At 36.2% G+C, this 20,685-nt stretch overlaps 2 protein-coding genes across 2 annotated transcripts; one reads left to right on the plus strand and one right to left on the minus strand.

Annotated features, from left to right (window-relative positions):
- Positions 1-265: 265 nt before the first annotated feature.
- LOC109239416 (peroxisomal nicotinamide adenine dinucleotide carrier-like) lies at positions 266-7,572 on the minus strand. Its single transcript, XM_019405982.1, has 11 exons — positions 7,177-7,572; positions 6,975-7,052; positions 6,756-6,830; positions 4,692-4,822; positions 4,297-4,351; positions 2,643-2,744; positions 2,033-2,101; positions 1,859-1,966; positions 1,671-1,739; positions 1,066-1,120; positions 266-743 (listed from the first exon to the last, which is right to left on the minus strand). The coding sequence occupies exons 1-11, from the start codon at positions 7,255-7,257 to the stop codon at positions 550-552; spliced, it is 1,017 nt and encodes a 338-aa protein (XP_019261527.1). The 5' UTR covers positions 7,258-7,572; the 3' UTR covers positions 266-549.
- Positions 7,573-18,297: 10,725 nt separating this feature from the next.
- On the plus strand, positions 18,298-18,942 carry LOC109239407 (mucin-1-like). The gene has a single exon (XM_019405974.1). The coding sequence runs from the start codon at positions 18,298-18,300 to the stop codon at positions 18,940-18,942; it is 645 nt and encodes a 214-aa protein (XP_019261519.1).
- Positions 18,943-20,685: the final 1,743 nt, after the last annotated feature.

Raw genomic sequence — 20,685 nt, forward strand, 5'->3', positions numbered from 1 at the left:
ATAAAGCACAATGAATAAAGAAAAGGGAAAAATTATAAATGTAATTCAAGAAATAAGAACAAATTCATTCAAGACGTTTTCCGTAATGATTAATATATACCTTACCTATCATACTTTTGTTTAGTACTACTTGATTCAAGATAGAATTCATGTGCAATGAAGCACACGCCATAGTGGCTATCTAAAACGGAGCTTAAGCAATGCGAAGTGCCCTCCCTGAACTTTTCAGAGCTTCAGGACTTAAGCACATCCTTTGACCACACTGTTTCAAACAAAGGATCAAATAATCAATATGTTCCATTTTTCAATTTGCTAGACAGCTCAATCCAAGTTCAAACAATTGAGAACATGACTAATGTGCTTATGATGGAGACCGATGAATGGGCTTATTGCTGGACAGCCAACCGTTTTACTAGATCATCTTCCTTTATCTTCAATTTCGAATTAATTTCTTATGCTATTACAATGTATGCGTCCTAATTCTGTAGGTATCTGTGGTGAGGGAATGCTGCAGGCTGCAGCTGCCCAAGACTGCTATGTCGGAAAATTCTAGGGAGGCTTTGATCTTACAGTACTAGCTGCAGTTCCTGTTAGTAAAAACCTAGCACCCCTGACTAGTTCCTCCTTGACCATGAATAGGACAGCAGCTGCTAGAACGCTCTGTACGATTTTCGTGCCCATCCCCTTGTAAAATCCATAAAAGCCTTCATACCGTATCATCTTCATAATAGCATCCAGGGTACCTGAATGGCGTAAAAGCAACATCAGAACCTACACTATACAAATGCCTGAAATGCTTATACAAAAATCCTAACACATCAACTTCCCCGCATTGCAGATTATAGCCACCATACAACGGCCAACAGAGCTTATAGATAATACCACAATAATTTATAACGAGGCTGCATCTCTCTCGACTGTCATTTTTCTCAAATCACAGTAACATAACAGATCTCTGAAGATTGAATTACTGCATTTCAGCATCCTGTTTTTACTGCTGAAGAACTTACAAAACCTTTACAGTGACTTCTGTAATAGTAATGCATTAAAAATAGGTGCACCAACCTTTGTACTGATGTCTTTTATCCCCACCAGTAACTTGCTTTGCCTGAAGTCTTGACTGCAACAACAAAACAACAACTAAGCGTCAGTCCTGAACATGTTGGGAAAGTCTCGACTGCAAAGATAGAAAAATTACTGTTCATGCAGAAAACAAATCTCAAATAATTGTTGGATAGTGGACCAAACTCTTTACAGTGACCAAGCTTCTCTAAATTGGACATTGCTGCAACATTTTTTGAACAGTTCCAGCCAACAGGTTTAATGAAACCACAAAAGTGGTAGTAAGCGTTTCGTGTTATGACTGAGATTACTTGGGACCAAATAAACTTAAAACTGAACATGATACAGTTAGCAAAAACTGAAAAGCAGAGGAAAGAATTTACCCACTCCCCATTAAGCTAGTAGTTCAACAGTTTATTCTCAAAATTGACCATAAAGAGTGCGGTACGACATAACAAGAGAAGAATATGAATCTCTGAATTACTTTTAGGGAAATTGTATGAGAAGAATTTACGACATTTTAATCTAAACGATCATAGAGATTTCAAGAGAAGTGGGAAAAAGGGAAAGCCAAGTTTCTCCTGGAAAGAAAAAAAAACTTGTATTACCTTCACAACCAGAAGAGGATATGTTACAACTGTAGCCCCAAGCTTTGCCACAGCTCCGAGTAAAAATATCTAACCAAAATATACAAGTGCATGAGCTCCAAAAGATCTAGGCCAAGAACAAAAATACCAGCCTGCTAGACTAAATCACTAAGCAGAAAAAAAACGAAAAGTGAAGTACAAATATTTACCTCCAATGCAGTGACATCATTGGCGCCTTTATTGCTAGAGGCACGCCGTTTCCTAATCTTCTTCAAAAGGGTTTCATATAGCATAAATTGTATAGAAGGATTGCTTACCTGTATTTAGCAGTGAAAAGAATCAGCAACCATTGGTACTACTAACTAGAGTCAGTTGTCACATACCATGATTAACGTCGGAAAAACACCTTTCCAGAAACCACAAACTCCAGCTTCACCATAGACTTCTTGAATCTGTGAAACAAAGTGCCTGTGAGAAATAGAGGCATGGTCTCCATAGTCTGAACCAAATCAATGGGAAGCATAAACAAAAATTCATGATTCCACGTGATGAGCACAAACACTATGCTGACTGCTAATTGCTAAATGATCAGAGACGAACCACCCAAAAAAGTTTGAGTATCATCAAAGATTTTCTTCTAAAAACTGCAATGACATTATCTATATCTTCTCTTCACCGAACTGACTGCATTCTTGAGAACGTTCTTCAGAAATTATCATTTCCCAAATTGCTATGCTGCCAGACAATTTTGTTATGAAAAGCAAGACAAGCTTTCAAGTGTCAACTAATCAAATATTTGAAGCTCAGACTCTTGAGAAATACAAAGAAATTTTCATTAGAAAAATCATCTAGCATAGCTTGGCATGAGCTTATAATGACACTTGAAGTTAGTCAAGAAGAAACACTGCATATCCTAAGGTCCAAGATTTCAAGGCATGTATTTTTCCATGAACCATAAGTTACATCTTTTAATAAGAAGACAAATGTACATACAGCATGGGTAGTTCCAAAAGGAGGCGGTTCGACCACAGCACCGATTGCATCCTCTGATGCTGCAGGTTCAGGATGGCTACCTTTTGACTTTTTCGTATGAGTCTGCACAGCAGTTGCAAGGAACAACCAAAATATCTAAATTAGACCAATTTGTGCGAGGAAGTGGCAGGTCATGTTAAGAAACATAACGAAAATTTCTACATGCCAAAGCTAAGTAAACTAGTTTTATTCATCAGATTCTTTATAAATGCCTGTTGCATTTACTATGTAAAAGGGAAAAGGGATGTATATAAAGGCAATTGTTAAGTGTCTAAAACAAGGTAATTTCAACATTGAAATTACTTCAGTGTTATTGAAACTACAGAATCCACAACTCAAATAATGCTTCTTACACTTCTGTATTCCGATAGATTGAAGAAATGGTCCAATACATAATTAAGCTTCTGTTAATGTTATTCCGTATCTCAACACCAAGGAGGAATGGCTTCTTACACTTCTGTCTTCCGATAGATTGAAGAAATGGTCCAATACATATTTAAGCTTCTGTTAATATTATTCCGTATCTCAACACCAAGGGATGAGTGAGAAAATTCCCCAGCTTAAATGAAAGCAGACAGTTAACATGCCAAGGTTGTTGTAGGGATTTAAATCTCTTTCATAACTAACTCGCAACGCACCTAGGAGGAAAGAGTAAAGGAATTTCCCCAGCTTAAATCAAACCATTCAGTTAAAGAACCATTGTTGCAGGAATCAAGCTTAGCTAGGTGGCTTGCCGGAAACAGATCTCATGAGAATACTTTTGATGTACTATTAAAGTACTCCAACTTTAATACTTTTTTTTGATAAGTATTCCAACTTTAATTTCAGTAATTTCAGTACTCCAACTTTAATACTGAAATTACAGCTTCGCAGGAAATAAAACAAGGACCTATAAAAATCTTGGTAAACAACATCAGGATATTCTGCAAAATAAATGTAATCAACGGCTGAAGTAGGAAAACTTTCAAGGACCTTGGTTGGGTGTAAGCCTTCCCACCAGAATTGCAATTGCAAGCATTCCACTTTGTGAAGTAAAGGCAACCTCCAGCTTTTTTTTTTTTTTTTTTTTTTTTTTTTTTTTTTTTTTTTTTTTTTTTTTTTCTTTTGGGGTATCTCAGCCACTTGGGCCGACCTTAGGTGGGCGCCCCTCCAAGTCTGGTACAGCCCCCCTAAACCCGCATTAACTTCCTTGCCACTATAAAGATTATATTATTACTACATTTGAATTTGCTGCCAAAAATATCCTAATAGAAAATAAATTAACTAATATATGCAGCATTGTTACCTGTAGAAATGAAAGTATATTTACTTTAGGTCTTATGTTTCCTAGGAGTCTTTTAGTTCTTGTTGTAGTAGTAGTAGTAGTTGTTGGTCTAAGATGAACTTAGTTGGAGCGGGATGGTCAATTTGAGGGTTAATATAACCAACCCAACTTGCTTGGGATTGAAACGTAGTAGTTGTTGTATTCCTTAACATGCAGGATAAAGATCAGAGAGTAAAATAAGTAAATAACACAAATAAACCTATTTCTGCACTAAATTCACCAGAACATTTGAAATAAATGCCTCAATTTCATAACCAGGGCCAAAGGAACTAAAATATAACACAAGAGTACCTGCATGCGAGTGACGACAACCCATATGGGATTAGTCAGCAGAACATTAACACACCTGCAACATAGAAAAGTAAGGAAGTTCAATGGTAACTATCCACAAAGAAATCAGAAAAGTTTAACGGTAATTCGTAAACATGGGTGCTTTTACATTGGCCTGGGATAGGAAATGGAAGAAATTTGTGCAATCGTGATTCCATATTATACCAGAAGACAGAAACTTTTGATTCCTTTTTATAGGCAATATGTAATAACGACAAGAAAAGCCAGAATGTCGTTGACTAGGATTCATGTTGGACATTTACCAGGATCAGTCCACCAGGGCAATCTAAGAAAGATATCAAGGCTACAAAAAAGGTGGACATAAAATTCTAATACGCCACAGACAAGTAAATTACCCGGATAAAGCAGCCACCAGAAGTGATGAGAACATTCCAACCGATCCATCACCAATTCCTTTCTTCTTACCTTCAAGCGCAGCAATTTCTGCTCGATTTCTGAATATTTGATAGAAGTAATAGTATACGCCCTGTAAAAACAAATTTACAGCAACGTAAGTGAACAGAATTTTCATTACCAAACAACAAGCAGAGTGAGTTCATAAATTAACTATTGTTACAAAGAAATCACCAAAGTATTCCAGCATTGAGGCCAGGAAAAACTAGTTGACTGTGTTCACTTCTCTAGGTTAACCATTCTGTTACAGGCATATGAGAACACTATCAAAGCAAACATGTCCATCTATGCATTTATGCTCTGACCCAGTTCATTATAACAGGGTCCACCATATTCTACAAGTGATAATTTTGGAATGACCAAATACTGCAATGAAGATCCGTGAGACCGCACTATCGGGGTTGGGGGTGCGGGGTAGAAGAATAGTAATCAACCAAGAAGTCTATGGATTGCTCATTCAAAATCAACATCTAAACATCATCAATTTTACGGCAAACTTAAAGAGGCCATGATAAATCTGGGAGCATTCACCATCCAAAAGGGAAAAAGTGTAAAATCTAGCAGACTCCAATATTACAGAATAAGCTTTGTTAAGTTTTAGTTGCAAGATGCATGAGCTGTTAATTAAGGAAATCTAACCCAAACACAGTGCATACACAGTACCCTCCCCAGACCCCACTTGTGGGATTTGACTGGGTCGTCGTCGTTGTTGTTGTAACCCAAACACACAGTGCAGTAATTTTTTTTTTCAACCAGTAATGACATAGTGCAGTAATTTTTTATTTCATCAGTAATGACATAGTGCAGTACCCTTTTTTTCATCAGTAATAACATAATGCACATAATGCAGTATTATCATACAACTTTGGCAAGAGTACCTCCAGCTCACAAACTAATGACCAAGTGATCCTTTGGCCAAGTCAATCATTATTGTTGCAGTACATCAGTGTTAAGTGTTAACTAGACAAAGCATCATTGGTCTATGACGCCTACAAGTTATTAATGATTTATAAGCAAATGTCTACAGTTGCTGCCATGTGACCAGGAGGTTATGGGTTCGAGCCGTGGAAACAGCCTCTTGCAGAAATGTAGGGTAAGACTGCGTACAATAGACCCTTGAGGCCCGGCCTTCCCCGGACCCCGCGCAAAGCGGGAGCTTAGTGCACCGGGCTTCCCGTTTAAAATCATTTCCGCTTTTGTTAGGACCCGTGCAATAAAGATGAGAAAGACAAAACAACTACCAGGTTAAAGGACCGCCCAACTGCAGATAAGCTATCATATTCAGTAAGCAATATTGGCACAGTTCCCAAAGACGAGGGACCACATATGAATAATTAGAGCTGCCCCCTCCGGTGCTAATACCCACCCAATAATACTGTAAAGTATGGACCAAAGTCTAGTAATTTTCCATCTCTGTCTCAATTTATGTGACGGTGTTTCTGGACCGCAATTTTTTCATGAGCCATTTAAATATTTTGAATTATTAATCATTTTGACTTATAGTACTTTTTACTTAGTTTCCAAATATGTAAATTTTATTTTGACAACTTAAAAGATTCCATTCTCAAATACGCAATCAAAATTAAAAAGTTTGAATCTCGAAAAGCGAAAATTGTAACATAAATTGGGATAAAGGGAGTACTACTTAATATATTAGTAGACTGAAATGGACTTATTAGTTGTTATAGATGACTTAACTGACCACAACTAATTTGGGATTGATTAATGGTTAATGTACTGATATCAATCCAGTTTTCCTCTTAATATCTGATAATTCACATTTTGTATCTTCATAGATACAGAGAGCCAAAAGAGAAAGTAGATATTAACCCAAAAACAAGTATTTTAACCCGTGGGAAAAGGAAACAAAAGGGCATACGGCATACCCGCAACAAACCGCCGAATATTCTGAATAAAGATAATTAAAAAGAGAAAGAGAGAGAGCCCACACGGTGCACATTAGCAACTGGCCAAAAAAAGAGGGATTTAAGACAGAAAGTCCTTACCTGGGAAGCAGCGGTGCCCACTAGCGACGGAGCTAAGCCACCGTAAAGCCGATCCCATCCTTCTTGCCTTACAACCTACAGATCACGTAGGCACGAAAATTGTGAAACTGAAAGCAAACAAAACTAGAACAACTGAAGTAGAATATTAATTATAATAGATCTCATACAGAATTTTTTTTTTAATTAATAAAAACGATCAGAAGAAAGATAGGCAAGCACCTGATACATTTGCTCTATTGTCCCAAGCTTTTGCTTCTCCTTCTTCGAATTTCTGTCCGTTTGCTGCCGCGTATTCACCTAACATCATCCAAATTAAATAAGAAAAGAAAAACAGTTCTCTGATTTTGAGTAATTGAAGAAGGGGGAAAAAATGAAGCTAAGAATAGGGAAGAAGGGGTAGGGAGGAGTAATAAATAAATACGGTTTGGAGAGGATAGGTAATAAGCTGAGCGATGATGCCACCACCGGCACCGGCAAGCCCATTGATCAAAGCGTCCGACATCTCTTCCCTTAACAAACAATTTCAGAAAATAGTTAAAGAAAGTGAAGGGAAGAAAAAGGGGTGATGGAGTTGTTAGGGGAAGGGCCCCAGCGTTGAGGGGAAGACTATCTCTGACTTTGGATGTAGCGAAGAAAGAGTAATTGAACAGATCAGAGTGATGGCTCGTTCGCTATCATTTTTATGGTGATATTGTTAGGCGGGTGTTGGCGACTTGGCGTTCCGTTTAGGAAAGAAGCAAGTGAAGTTTGTCACATTGGCGTGGGCTGATTTTGGCCTTAATGCTGCTGAGCTGACTACTACCTGTTATGTCTATTCTCTCTTTCTATTTCATTCCCACTTTCTCGGTTTACTTCTTTTCGTTTCCTTTTTTCTTGAAGATAGAGTTGTGGTAACCCGATAGGTCATCTAGAGTTATAAACCTTAATTCTGTGTTTCGAAACCTCAAATATCTCATTTTAGCCTTTCTCGATTTGCATGTCCAGTCCGTGTCTTTCTCCGGAAGGGTTTTAAGTTAAAAAAAAAAATTGATAAAATGTGAAACTATGCCTTAAAAATCCATCTGAGTTGACTTCGGACGTTTTGAGCAAACGAACCCGGATTTGTATTTTGACGATCCCGGTGGAACCGTATCGTGATTTGGGGTCTGGGCTATGCCCGGAATCGAACTCGGAGGTCCCTAACTCGAGTTATCACTTTTTGTCGAGATTTGAAGTTTAAGGTTTAAAGAGTGTAAAATTTTGACCAAGATTAGACTTTAGTGCTACCGGGTCCGAATTTTTGTTTCGGAGCTTGGTATATGTTCATTGCTATGTATATGACTTGTCTGCAAAACTTGGTGAAAAACGGGGATAGTTTGACGTGATTCGGACGCCCGGTTGTTAAAATAGAAATTCTTAAGTTTCATTGAAAATATCATTTGATTTGGCAGCCGATTCGTAGTTCTAGGTGTTATTTTGATATTTTGATCGCGCGAGCGAGTTCGTATGATCACTACTAAAAAACGGCCAGTTTCCGGCTGAAATTTTCGACGGAAAAAAGTAGTCGAAAATTTCCGACGGAATCAGTCGGAAAATACATAAAAATTTATTTTTTAATTTTAACTAATAGTTACGACTAATATTCCGTCTATATCCGTCGTAAATTTTGGCGGAAAATTCTGCGCCACTGTTAGCGACCAATTCGGTCGGAAATAATTTTTTTTGTTAAAAAAAAAATTAAAAAATAGCGACGACTCGGTCGGAAATTTTTAGTAAAGTGAGGTTGACTGCTTTGACCAAATTAGCGACTGAATCAGTCGGAAATATTTTTTTAAAACTGTACCAGCGCACTTCTTTCTTTTCCTTTCCCTCTTTTCTTCCTTCTCTCTTCTCTCTCAATCAAAATTCCCTCACCCAAACCCACCGCTGCCACCAACCAGCGGCGCCGCTGAAGCTCCGTCGAGACTCTGTCTCCACTGCCACCACCCGCTGAAGCTCCGTCAGAGGATAAGAGGGGTTAGAGGTACTATTTTTCCCTCTTCATTACAGGTTTATCTATTTTGGATTTTCATTATTTTGCACCATCTTTCTTTATGTTTGTGCTGGCATATGTGTGTGTCATATGATCTATGTTGTTTTCATTACCGACAGGGATGTTGGAATAATTATAATGGTTTTGACCCCTACACTCCTTTTTGGCCAGTGATTTCATTATTAATTTGGCAATCTGTCTGATGCACTATATGATCTTTGTTCTTATAATTTTCCTACATTGTTATACTTTTCTGCCTAGTTCTTACTTTGCTAGGGTGTAAGTAACAGAATTTGTTGGCTCTTAGTTTAGGCAAGAGTTGTGCAGCAAGTTACTAGTCACACCTTCATATATATGTTCTATGATTTATATGCCTGGAGATATTAAGGAGTAACGATTGCAGATACATAGCGATGCACAACAATGGTATAACGTTTTCGTGCCTGGCTAGTTCCATGTCTTACCCAAAAGCAGAAAGTGGTTCTCATTCAAAAAGTCACTGGTGAGAAAATTTGGGAAGCAATCAGGGATTTGGTATAATAGCTGATAAGTCTCCTAGTATGGACTGATCTATTATTGAATTCTTTACAAATAACTGGGGCTAGTTGATAATGAGGTGTGTTATGATGTTCTAGACTTCTTTGAAATAGGAAAGCTCATGAGGCTTTGAATTGCACAACCATTACTTTAGTGCCTAAGGTAGCCTCTCCTACTCAGTCCGAAAACTATAGGCTTATTACCTGTTGTACTACTTTATATAAAATTATTGTTAAGATGCTGACAATGATAGTCAGAAAGGTTATTAGTACAACAGAAGCCGTGAAACAAGAAATCATCTAAGAATTGAGGGTATAGTAGCCACCATTCCTTTCATATACTTGAATGTGATACTATCCTCAAAGAAGTTACTATATCAGTTAGTGCTTGCCTCTAATATAAAAAATCACTGCGACGAAATCATAAAGATGATAGATGCTATTTGTAGATCTTTCATATTTGTTTGGGTAAAAAAGTGCCTATGTAACATAGCCCAGTTGCAAAGTGATATTCAAAGAAGACTGGTTGCTCTATATAGGGTTAACAATTTGAGACTTTTTTTTTTAGCCATAGCGTTTGAGGCTTTGATTTCATTAAATAGGTAACATTACCTATATATTACAAAACCAAGTTTGATCAGAAATTAGAAAACCTAACCAATAAAGGATTCCTAAGTTAATTCCTACTGTACAAACTTATGTTATCTATTACGAGTATTACTTTACTACTACAACTATGCATGGGTCATGGGTGAAGATAAGAGGGGTTAGATGTATGTCCCTTGTTTTTTTCATTGGGTCATGGGGAAGATAAGAGGGATTAGAGGTACTATTTTTTCATTATTTTGGAGGTGTTGTCAAACTTGATTTATAGTTTGTGAGTCAAAGCTATTGTCATTGATGATAATGACTCTAATTGGCGCTTCTGTTACATTTCCTCTTTACATTCTTTTAAAGTGGTAGATCTGAAGATTCTGGTGTTGAAAGTGATCTTGTTAAAACTCTTTAGACAGAAAGCTAATTGTCTTTTGGATTTTTCAGTTTTCAAGATTCTATCTGATCCTTTTGTCCTCCTCAATACCAAATAAAAACACTTCCACTTGTTAGTTACGACTATTTCTTTTGTTTGAGAAATCAATAATTAATTTAGATTATATGAACGTTTAAGAAGCTATTCAAATTTAATTAGTATATTTAAAGACTTATATTATTTAGAATAGGGATTAATGTGAGATTTCGAGTGTTAAAAGATATTAATTTAAAGAATAAAATATATTAATTAAAGTGCTTTGACACAATGATATGTATATTTCTAAAAGGAACCTTTGAAAGAGTATAACTTTGTAACCAGTTTAAATAAATCAAATTATTTTAAATATCTCATTTATAGATTTCTATTTGTGTAGATGGAATTTGTGCATCGTAGATGGATGTATAATAGGAATCATCCTAACCGTGCGGGGTTGAGGGATGAATTTATTGAAGGGGTTGCTGAATTTATTGCTAAGGCTCAAACACTTGATGATTTTCTTATTGGAGGAAGGATTAGGTGTCCTTGTGTGAAATATAAATGTGTTAAGTTATTGATATCAGACGAAGTTAAAGTCCATCTCTACAAGAAAGGGTTTGTAGAAAATTATTATATGTGGATTGCTCACGGGGAGAATCATTTCTTGTAGAAAATTATTATATGTGGATTGCTCACGGGGAGAATCATGCTAGTTTAGATGATGCTAACTTTCATAATTCTTTTGGTGGTGAGGGTAGCCCCATTTCGGAGCATAATGTTGAAAATTCTCGATACAATAAAATGATGAGGGATGCTTTTGGGACTTTTCCTGGGGTTCAATCCGAACCAAATGATGAGGCTAAGCGTTTCTATGGACAGTTACTAGAAGCTAGTCGTCCATTGTATGAAGGTTCGGTGCATTCCAAGTTGTCTGTTGCTGTTAGATTGCTAAGTATTAAATCGGATAGTTCTATTTTCCAAGCGGGCATGGATTCTATTATTGGGCTTATGAATGAACTTAATCCGAGTAACATTGACTTACCAAAAGATTTCTACACTGCTAAAAAATTGGTTTCTAAGTTGGGTCTTTCATCAGAGAGAATTGATTGTTGTGAGAAAGGTTGGATGTTATTCTATAAGGATGACGCATCTATAGAGAACTGTAAATTTTGTAATCAGCCTCGTTTTAAGTAAGTCACAAATGCCAATACAAAAAATAAAGTTCCAGTTAAAGCGATGCATTACTTACCTCTATACCTAGGTTAAAGAGGTTGTATGCATCAATGAGCTCTGCTCCTCATATGAGATGGCACTACGAACATAGAAGGCCACCTGGTATACTCTTCCATCTGTCAGATGGAGAAGCGTGGTAGCATTTTGATAGGGTGTTCCTCGAGTTTGCTAGTGAACCAAGAAACATTAGGTTGGGACTATGCACAGATGGATTTACTCCATTTGCTGTCTCTGCTGCACCATATTCATGTTGGCCGGTGTTTGTTACTCCATATAATCTTCCGCCAGAGTTGTGTATGACAAGTCCATATATGTTCCTAACTTGTATTATTCCAGGTCCACGCAATCCGAAAAGTTTGATTGATGTATACTTGCAGCCTTTGATTGATGAGTTACAATTATTATGGCATCAAGGTGTGGAAACATATGATATATCAACCACACAAAACTTCAGATTGCATGCTGCTTTGATGTGGACTATAAATGATTTTCCTGCTTATGGAATGTTTTCCGGGTGGTCGAATGCTGGAAAGTTATCTTGCCCTTGTTGTATGGAAGACACTAAAGCATTTATTTTGAAATATGGAGGTCAAAATACATGGTTCGACTGCCACCGTAGATTCTTGCCAATGAATCATGAATTTAGGTGAAATACAAGTGCATTTATGAAGAACCGAACTGATTTTGAGGAGCCACCGGCCTGCTTGTGTTCAGAAGAAATTTGGAACAGAGTAAGGGATATGCCTAAAGTAACAGAGTCTCCGCCATCTAAGATACCAGGTTATGGTGTCACACACAACTGGACTAAGCGGAGCATATTTTGGGAATTACCTTATTGGAAGCGCAATCTTCTTCGGCATAATCTGGACGTCATGCATATCGAGAAGAATTTTTTTGACAACTTGTTTAACACTATTATGGATGTTACTAACAAGACCAAAGATAACTTGAAGGCCAGGATGGACTTAAAGGAATATTGTAGGCGAAGTGAGTTGAATCTGACATACTTTAACAACAAGATACAGAAGCCCAAAGCCAGTTACACGTTCAGCTTGGATGAGAGAAGAGAGATTTGTAGTTGGGTTAACAATTTGAGGATGCCTGATGATTAGCCACGATTGACATGAAAGAAGGGAAGTTGGCGTCAATGAAAAGCCACGATTGTCATATTTTCATGGAAGCGTTGATGCCTATTGCGTTCAATGCATTGCCTGATCGAATATGGAAACCGATTACAGAGATAAGTTGTTTTTTCAAGGATTTGTGTTCTAGCACATTGAGGGTGGATAACTTAATTTATATGGAGAGTAACATTATCTTAACTTTAAACAAGCTAGCAAAAATTTTCCCTCTTGGTTTTTTTGATGCAATGGAACATCTTCCAATTCACCTTGCACAAGAGGCACGACTTGGAGGGCCAGTTCAATGTTGATGGATGTATCCCTTCGAGAGGTAATAAAATTTAATCATTTACCTTTTGTATTTGCTTTAAAGATTGTTTTGTCTAAAAATAACACTATGTAGGACTATTGGAAAATGTAAACGGACCATAAAAAATAGATCAAGAATTGAAGGTTCGATATGCGAGGCATATGTGGCTAAAGAAACATCATATTTCTGTTCATACTATTTTGAACATGATGTGCCATGTTTGAGAAATAGACCGAATCGGCATGATGATGGAGGCGAAATCGATCCTTTGGCACCACCCTTTTCCATTTTTAATCAACCAGGTAAAGGAGGTCCAAAAAATAGTCCAAAGCGAAGGTTGTCTGAGATGGAGCTAAAGTCAGCTACAACACATGTATTGTTAATTAAATTGCCCTGAGGTCCGACCTTATTATAGGTAAGTATATATTCGTATATATTACAGACTTTTATATTAAATATACCACTGATTTAACTAATAAAAATTATAATGGCAGTTACTTTGTGGGTACATTGGCAAGATGTTGTTTATCCCAAGTTTTCAGAGTGATTTAAAGAATTTGTAAGTATTACTTATTATTTAACATGATTTTTATTATATGTAATTAATTATATATATTTGTAAAATTCTAAATTATATTTAATTATATATATATAGGTTCATGATCCAGCTAATGGCATTAAAGACCCATTTTTACGTGATATAGCTTGGGAACCTGACCCTAGAGTAAGAAAGATGTCTAATACGTGGTCAATGGGTACAAGTTTCATACAGAAGAATGGTCTAATGGAAAGAAAACCAATAATAGTGGGTATGGGTGAAAGGTGATGGAGATGTTGATCATTATGGTGTGCTTCAAGAGATTTTGGAATTGGAATATGCTGTAGGTTGGCCGAAGAAAAAGTTGGTACTCTTTCGATGTAAATGGTATGATCCAACACCGAATAGAGGTACAAAGGTGCACGCTCAATACAACATAGTTGAAATTAAACACACGGGGCAATATAGACTTTATGATCCCTTTATCATTGCACAAAAGGTAAAACAAGTGTATTATGCTCCTTATCCTTTGAGCAAGAATAAGTCTGCATGGCGGGTAGTTTTGAAAACAAAGCTCGTGGGTAGAGTGGTAGTCGAAGATGCATTAGATGTGGCATACCAGAATGACATTTCAAATGTTGAATCAATAGTGGATGATGAATTAGCAGATGAATTGCAGCATAATGAAGGGATATATGAAGAATTTGATCCTTCTGTCCTTGCTACAAATGAGGACGAAGATAGAGGTGTTGAACATGAAACAAGTGATGAGGAAGAATTACTAGATGAAAGTGAAATAGGCGATGATGAAGACTTAGATGATTACTATGAAGATGGCGATGAGGATTAACTGTTATCTTTTTTAAGGTGTTACTCCGTTAATCATTTAATATTTTGCNTAATAATATTTTAATTTAGGGTTGGGGGTTGGGGGTTGGGGGTTGGGTGTTGGGCGTGACAGGGGTGGGTGGGGTGGGATGGTGGGGTGGGGGTGGGTTGGTGGGGATGAGAAATATGGTGGGAAAGGTTAAAAAGGAGTTTTGGAAAATGGTTTTCCTTCTCTTGACAGGGAAAATTGTTATACCCCGTAAGCTTAACAACCTTGATACCGTTATATATGTACATTTGATATAGTATTTTGAGTGGAACATTTTTTGTAAGGAAAAGAAAATAATAATAAAATAAAAACTTAAATAAAAAATAGTTTGAAAAAATATGATTTTATTTAGTTATTAATATTACTACTTTCGAATATGTTTTAAATTATACACACAATAAGAGAAACGTTTACGAGATTTTCTTTATTATAAAGATAGAAATAATTTTGTCACAAGAAAAGAAGGTTATCTTCACTAAAAAAAGGCCAATTTACGACCGAAATATTCCGACCGAAAAAAGTAGTCCAAAATTTCCAACGGAACCGGTCGGAAATTGCATAAAAATATATTTTTTAATTTTTAATAATAATTACAACTGATATTCCGTCCATATCCGTCGTAAATTTTGGCGGAAAAATACCGCGTAACTGTTAGCGACCAATTCGGTCGGAAACAATTAAAAAAATTAAAAATAAAAATAAAAATTGCGACCGATTCGGTCGGAATTGTTTATTAAAACGAGGTTTGACTATTTTGACATAAGTTCCGACCGAATCGGTCGGAATATACTTTTAAAACCCTACCCGACCCCTTTCTTTTTCATTTCCCTCTTTTCTTTCTTTTCTCTCTCACACTCAAAACTCCCCTTTCCCTCCCCCCACCCAACCCGCCGCTACCATCACCAGCAACATTCACCGGCGACGCCGTCCGCTGCAGCTCCGTCGACGGAAGGTGAGATTTCTTTTTCCAGTACTTTGTTTTTTTGTTGTTTACTAGGTATTTCTCGTCTGATCTTTTGTCGAATATTTATTCACATTCTCATGTCTCCTTTTATGTTGTGATTATGGGTTTCTTTTCTTCCAAAATTCACCCACCAGATAACAGATGTAGAGCTCATTTGAAAATTTTCTATCTTAAGTACTATAGAAAAGCCCAAAATTAGTTTTGGATCTTTCCAAAGAAATAACACAATAAAGAAGATAGTAAAAGTAGCTATATTTCATAGTTCATGATCCAAATTCTGATATAATCCCACCAGTAAGGAAGAAAGTGTATTTTTATTTTTAGCTACCTTTTCTTTTGCTTTTGAAATGTTAAAGTTTTGGCTTAGAAGTAAAATAAAAATAAGAAAGAAGTGATCTTTGTAGGGTCAAGTTTGATTTAAAGACTGACTACTGAGCTCAAACATTGATCATCACGAAAAATTTGGGGGACAGAGATGGGTAGGGTCAAGTTTGATTTAATATAACCCAACATCCACTTCTTTTTATTTTACTTTTAGAAGAATAAGGTGAAAGTTAATTATTTTTCTTTGATTATTAACTTAAGTTCTTTAAACATAGATCAATTTGGCTGGTTACTAAAGTAGGTTGATTTTATCACCTCTATCTTCAAGTAAATCAATGGTGAAATAGAGTGTATATTCACAGCCAACAAGTCAATCAGGTACAATATGCATTACAAAATAAGAATAATCTTATTTTACAACCTAACAATTTAGGACTTCCATTCAAAATAATTTTTGCTTAAAAATCATCTAGAAAGTCGATGAATATTTGAAACTAGTAGCTCTATGCCTGTCAAAGGAAGTTTTCAGAGTGGTTTAAAGAATTTGTAAGTATTACTTATTATTTAACATAATTTTTATTATATGTAATTAATTATATATAATTTTAAAATTCTAAATTATATTCAATTATATATATATAGGTTCATGATCCAGCTAATGGCATTAATGACCCATTTTTACGTGATATAGCTTGGGGACCTGACCTTAGAGTAAGAATGATGTCTAAATACGTGGTCAATGGGTACAAGTTTCATACAGAAGAATGGTCTAATGGAAAGAAAACCAACAATAGTAGGGTGTGGGTGAAAGGTGATGGAGATGTTGATTATTATGATGTGCTTCAAGAGATTTTGGAATTGGAATATGCTGTAGGTTGGCCGAAGAAAAAGTTGGTACTCTTTCGATGTAAATGGTATGATCCAACACCGAATAGAGGTACAAAGGTGCACGCTCAATACAACATAGTTGAAATTAAACACACGGGACAATATAGACTTATGATCCCTTTATCATTGCACAAAAGGTGAAACAAGTGTATTATGCTCCTTATCCTTTGAGCAAGAATAAGTCTGCATGGCGGGTAGTTTTGAAAACAAAGCCCGTGGGTAGAGTGGTAGTCGAAGATGCATTAGATGTGGCGTACCAGAATGACATTTCAAATGTTGAATCAATAGTGGATGATGAATTAGCAGATGAATTGCAGCATAATAAAGGGATTTATGAAGAATTTGATCCTTCTATCCTTGCTACAAATGAGGACGAAGATAGAGGTATAGAACATGAAACAAGTGATGAGGAAGAATTACAAGATGAAAGTGAAACAAGCGATGATGTAGACTTAGATGATTACTATGAAGATAGAGATGAAGATTGACTTGTTATACTTAACTATTTTGGATTTATACTTAACTATCAGCAGTTGTCCTAGGAGAGCATGGATTTATAGACTATTTTGGTTTACAGGTACTTTGTAATATGCAGATCTTTTTATCTTGGTCTGGTGGATAAGTTAACTTAACTCTTCTTGAATTCCAGTCTAGGCCTTTCAATTGTTGTTTTTCATAAGGATCTCTTTCAGAAGAGCTTTTACAGAAACTCTTGGATTCACCCCTTCCTTTCCTATGGAATCATTAAATTCACCCCCTCTTTCCTTTCCTATGGAACCATTAAATTCACCCCCTCTTTAGGATATCCTCAGCTTCTCAAAATCTAAACAAACAGAGGACAACTGAAGTAATATGACAAAGCAACCATATCAACAAATAAAAGAAATTGCAGAGTTGTTTGCACCAACCAAGGGGATCATATCACCTTAATAGAGTTGCTATTTATATGACCAGAAAGAGAAATCAGAAATACTTGGTTTCATGTGTGATATTGCTAGTTCAATAAAAATATATTTTTGTTTTAACCTTGTTTCATCATTACAAGCTGGAATGATCATACTCTAATGGAAACCTTGATTACTAGATTTGGAGTAAAAAAAGAAAAGAAAATGCACTTGTAAAAAGGTGTATTACTTTATTCTAATATTAGATGCCAATCATTTGTTGTTGAGCTTGACACCACCTTGTTTCTGCCCTGTGGTTACATGATGTAGTATTAGCAGCAGCCTCTGAAATTACATGATGTAGCAGCCTCTGAATATCTAGCTAAAGTTTTGGCCATACCAAAGTTTATTATTTTTAATTACCTCATATCCATGGTTTGCTCCTGCTTGCAAATCAGTTTCCGCTGTACCATTAATTTGCAACAATATTAACAAGTTATTAGTTTTTTAAATGCAAATGAATTGATGAAAAGAAAAGCTACGCATAAATAGTTGAAGTGTTCTTACTTTTTTAATCAACTGACTCTCAGCTACTGCTACAATTCTCTTGCTTCCTCCATTGACTTGGTTTTGATGCTGATTCTCCATTCCTTTTTCTTTTTCACACACTTTGACTTCTATACTCTGTGTTTACTTACTTAGATGAGACTTGGGTATGCAATTCTTGTTATTATTAATCACGTGATTGTTAGGTTGTTTATTTACTTCTTTAGTCGTTTAATTATTTATATTTACTGTCACTTGTTGTATTTTTTGTTTTGTATTTTATTATGATTATATTACAGATATGACATCTAAGGGGAAGGGAAGCATGAAATCTAAGAAGAAAAAACAATCTGTTCCAACTTCCTCAACTATGCCAAATATGAGTCATCCTCTTCCTCATCCTCCTCGGTCGACTTCATTGCCATTTACCATGTTCACTATCCCCCCTCCATCTAATAATTCAGTTCAGTATTATTCTATGCCTGCTAAAGGCAGTCAAAGTAACACTGTTTTTAACTTTGTACCCACATCTTCTATACCATTATCTTCATCGGGCTTTCATGGTAGTCAACATGGTGGCTCACCAGCTGTTGCACCCTCGGTCTTTCATGGTAGTCAGCATACTGACTCACCAGCTGCTGCACCCCCGGGCTTTCATGGTAGTCAGCGTACTGGCTCACCAGCTGTTGCACCCCCGAGCTTTCATGGTAGTCAGCATACTGGCTCACCAGCTGCTGCACCCTCGAGCTTTCATGGTAGTCAGCATGATGGTGCGTCTTTTGTTGCTCCATCATCTTTCAGTCCATCATCATTATCCATTCCCAGCATATCTAGGTTGGATATTGGAGGCTCTCGCCCAGCTACATCTAGTGCTGCTTCTGCACCATCTCGTGACGCAGGCAGAATCTTGGAGGGGATGTACAATTTGATAGTTATAATCGATTGATAATCGTCCCCTACAAGAATGGGTAAGAAGGTTCTTATACAAATTTTTATGTTTTGAATGTACATTTAGATATGTTAACATTAAGGAGTATTTATTTACAATTAAAAGATGTTTATTAATTATATATGTTAACTTTAATGCAGGTTTTTGCCATCCTTTCAATCTACACATATGGTTACAGATTCTATGAAGCCATTTTATCATGAGCCGTGGACTTCTTGGAAAGAGATACCGTACAGCATCAGAGAGCAAATGTGGAATCAATTTAGGGTAAAAATTAATTATATTTATTTAATAATTATCGTCTTCATCTAATGTTACTTTTTTATATTGCAGACAAGGTGTACATGACATCCTCAGCATCAAAATGCAATAAATATTATTTTCGAGAAGAAAGTTGGTATAAGGATTAAAGATACTATGTGTACTGCTCGGAATTCCGGTAAAATGCCGGAATGGTTAAGAAAAGATGTTTGGGATAAACTTCTTGAGAAATGGAATACCCCAGAATGGAAGGCAAAAAGTGAACAAGCAAAGGCAAACCGTGCCTCTAAAAAAGGTGGCTCGTTGCACACAGGAGGTTCGATTACTTTTGAGGCCCATAAACTAAGAATGGTAATTATTTATAAAAAAATTCTTCGTTTTACATATGGAATTTTACGTTTGTAAAGTCTAACTCATACTTTTTCTTATGAAGGAAAAGGAAAGAGGGTGAGATATGACTTACGCTGAGGTCTTCGAGGAGTTGCATAAGAAAAAGAAAAATGATGGTACAAGAGAACACTGGGTGGAGACGCGTGCGTCAGACACATATGTAAAATTTTAACTTCATAATTATAGTTTATTAATAATAGTTTGTTTACATAATAGTTATGTTTTTCATTCCAGGAAGATTATCATAAAAGGTTGGAAGGATGGCAACAAACTCAGCATCCTTCAACTCAACCAACACCTGATGATATGGCTTCATTGTGGACAGAGACAGCGGGTGGAGCAAACAAAGGCAGAGTTTACGGACTAGGAGTACATCGACCTACAGGTCATCCAAACCCACTCTTAGACAATTCTTCTCCTCAAAATCAAGAACAGATAGAAGATATGAAAAACGAAATTCTTGGATTGAAGCAACAATTGGACTCCCAAGGAGGAATGTTTGTTAAGATGCAGAAATTCATGCGTAAACATGGGCATGATTTATCTGATGATGAGGATGAACTAACTGAATCTGATGTGTAGTAGTTTAGTTGTGATGTTTTGGTTGATTGGTAAACTTGATTGTGAGAGACAACTTTATGTATTGCTTTTAAACTTGAATATGGGCTGCTATTTGGATGTTTTTATGCCCAAAATTATTAGGTTTAAATGTTGGTATTGTTGGTTTAAGTTGTGTTAATGGTTGACATTGTTGGTTTAGAAATTGTTAATGTACTATTAATTTAGATAGTGTTAATGTATTGTTGGTTCGTATTATTGTATTAATGTATCGTTGGTTTAGATTGTTGGTTGGTATTTTTTTGTTTGTGATAGTTTGACAGGTGGTGTAGCTCGAAATTGGGCAGAATTATGCCCAGTTTTGTACAAAATTCCGACTGAAACGGTCGGAAATCTCCCCAGATTTAACAATAAATTGTTAGATTTTCGACTGATTCGGTCGGAAATTTTTTTAAAATAAAATTAATATTCAGAAATTTTCGACGGAATCCGTCGGAAATTAAATAAAATTTAATTTTTAATTATTAATTT

Source organism: Nicotiana attenuata, unplaced genomic scaffold (genome assembly GCF_001879085.1).
Source record: "Nicotiana attenuata strain UT unplaced genomic scaffold, NIATTr2, whole genome shotgun sequence".
NCBI lineage: Eukaryota > Viridiplantae > Streptophyta > Magnoliopsida > Solanales > Solanaceae > Nicotiana > Nicotiana attenuata.

Bases quoted from the DNA above. Each gene is read 5' to 3' on its own strand.
- LOC109239416 (XM_019405982.1), bottom strand. From the start codon at position 7,257: ATGTCGGACGCTTTGATCAATGGGCTTGCCGGTGCCGGTGGTGGCATC. The intron at 4,823-6,755 runs GTAAGGACTTTC...TTGTTTTTACAG, and splicing joins TGGGCACCGCTGCTTCCCAG to GGCGTATACTATTACTTCTA. The intron at 1,967-2,032 runs GTATGTGACAAC...TGCTAAATACAG, and splicing joins TTTTTCCGACGTTAATCATG to GTAAGCAATCCTTCTATACA.
- LOC109239407 (XM_019405974.1), top strand. From the start codon at position 18,298: ATGACATCTAAGGGGAAGGGAAGCATGAAATCTAAGAAGAAAAAACAA.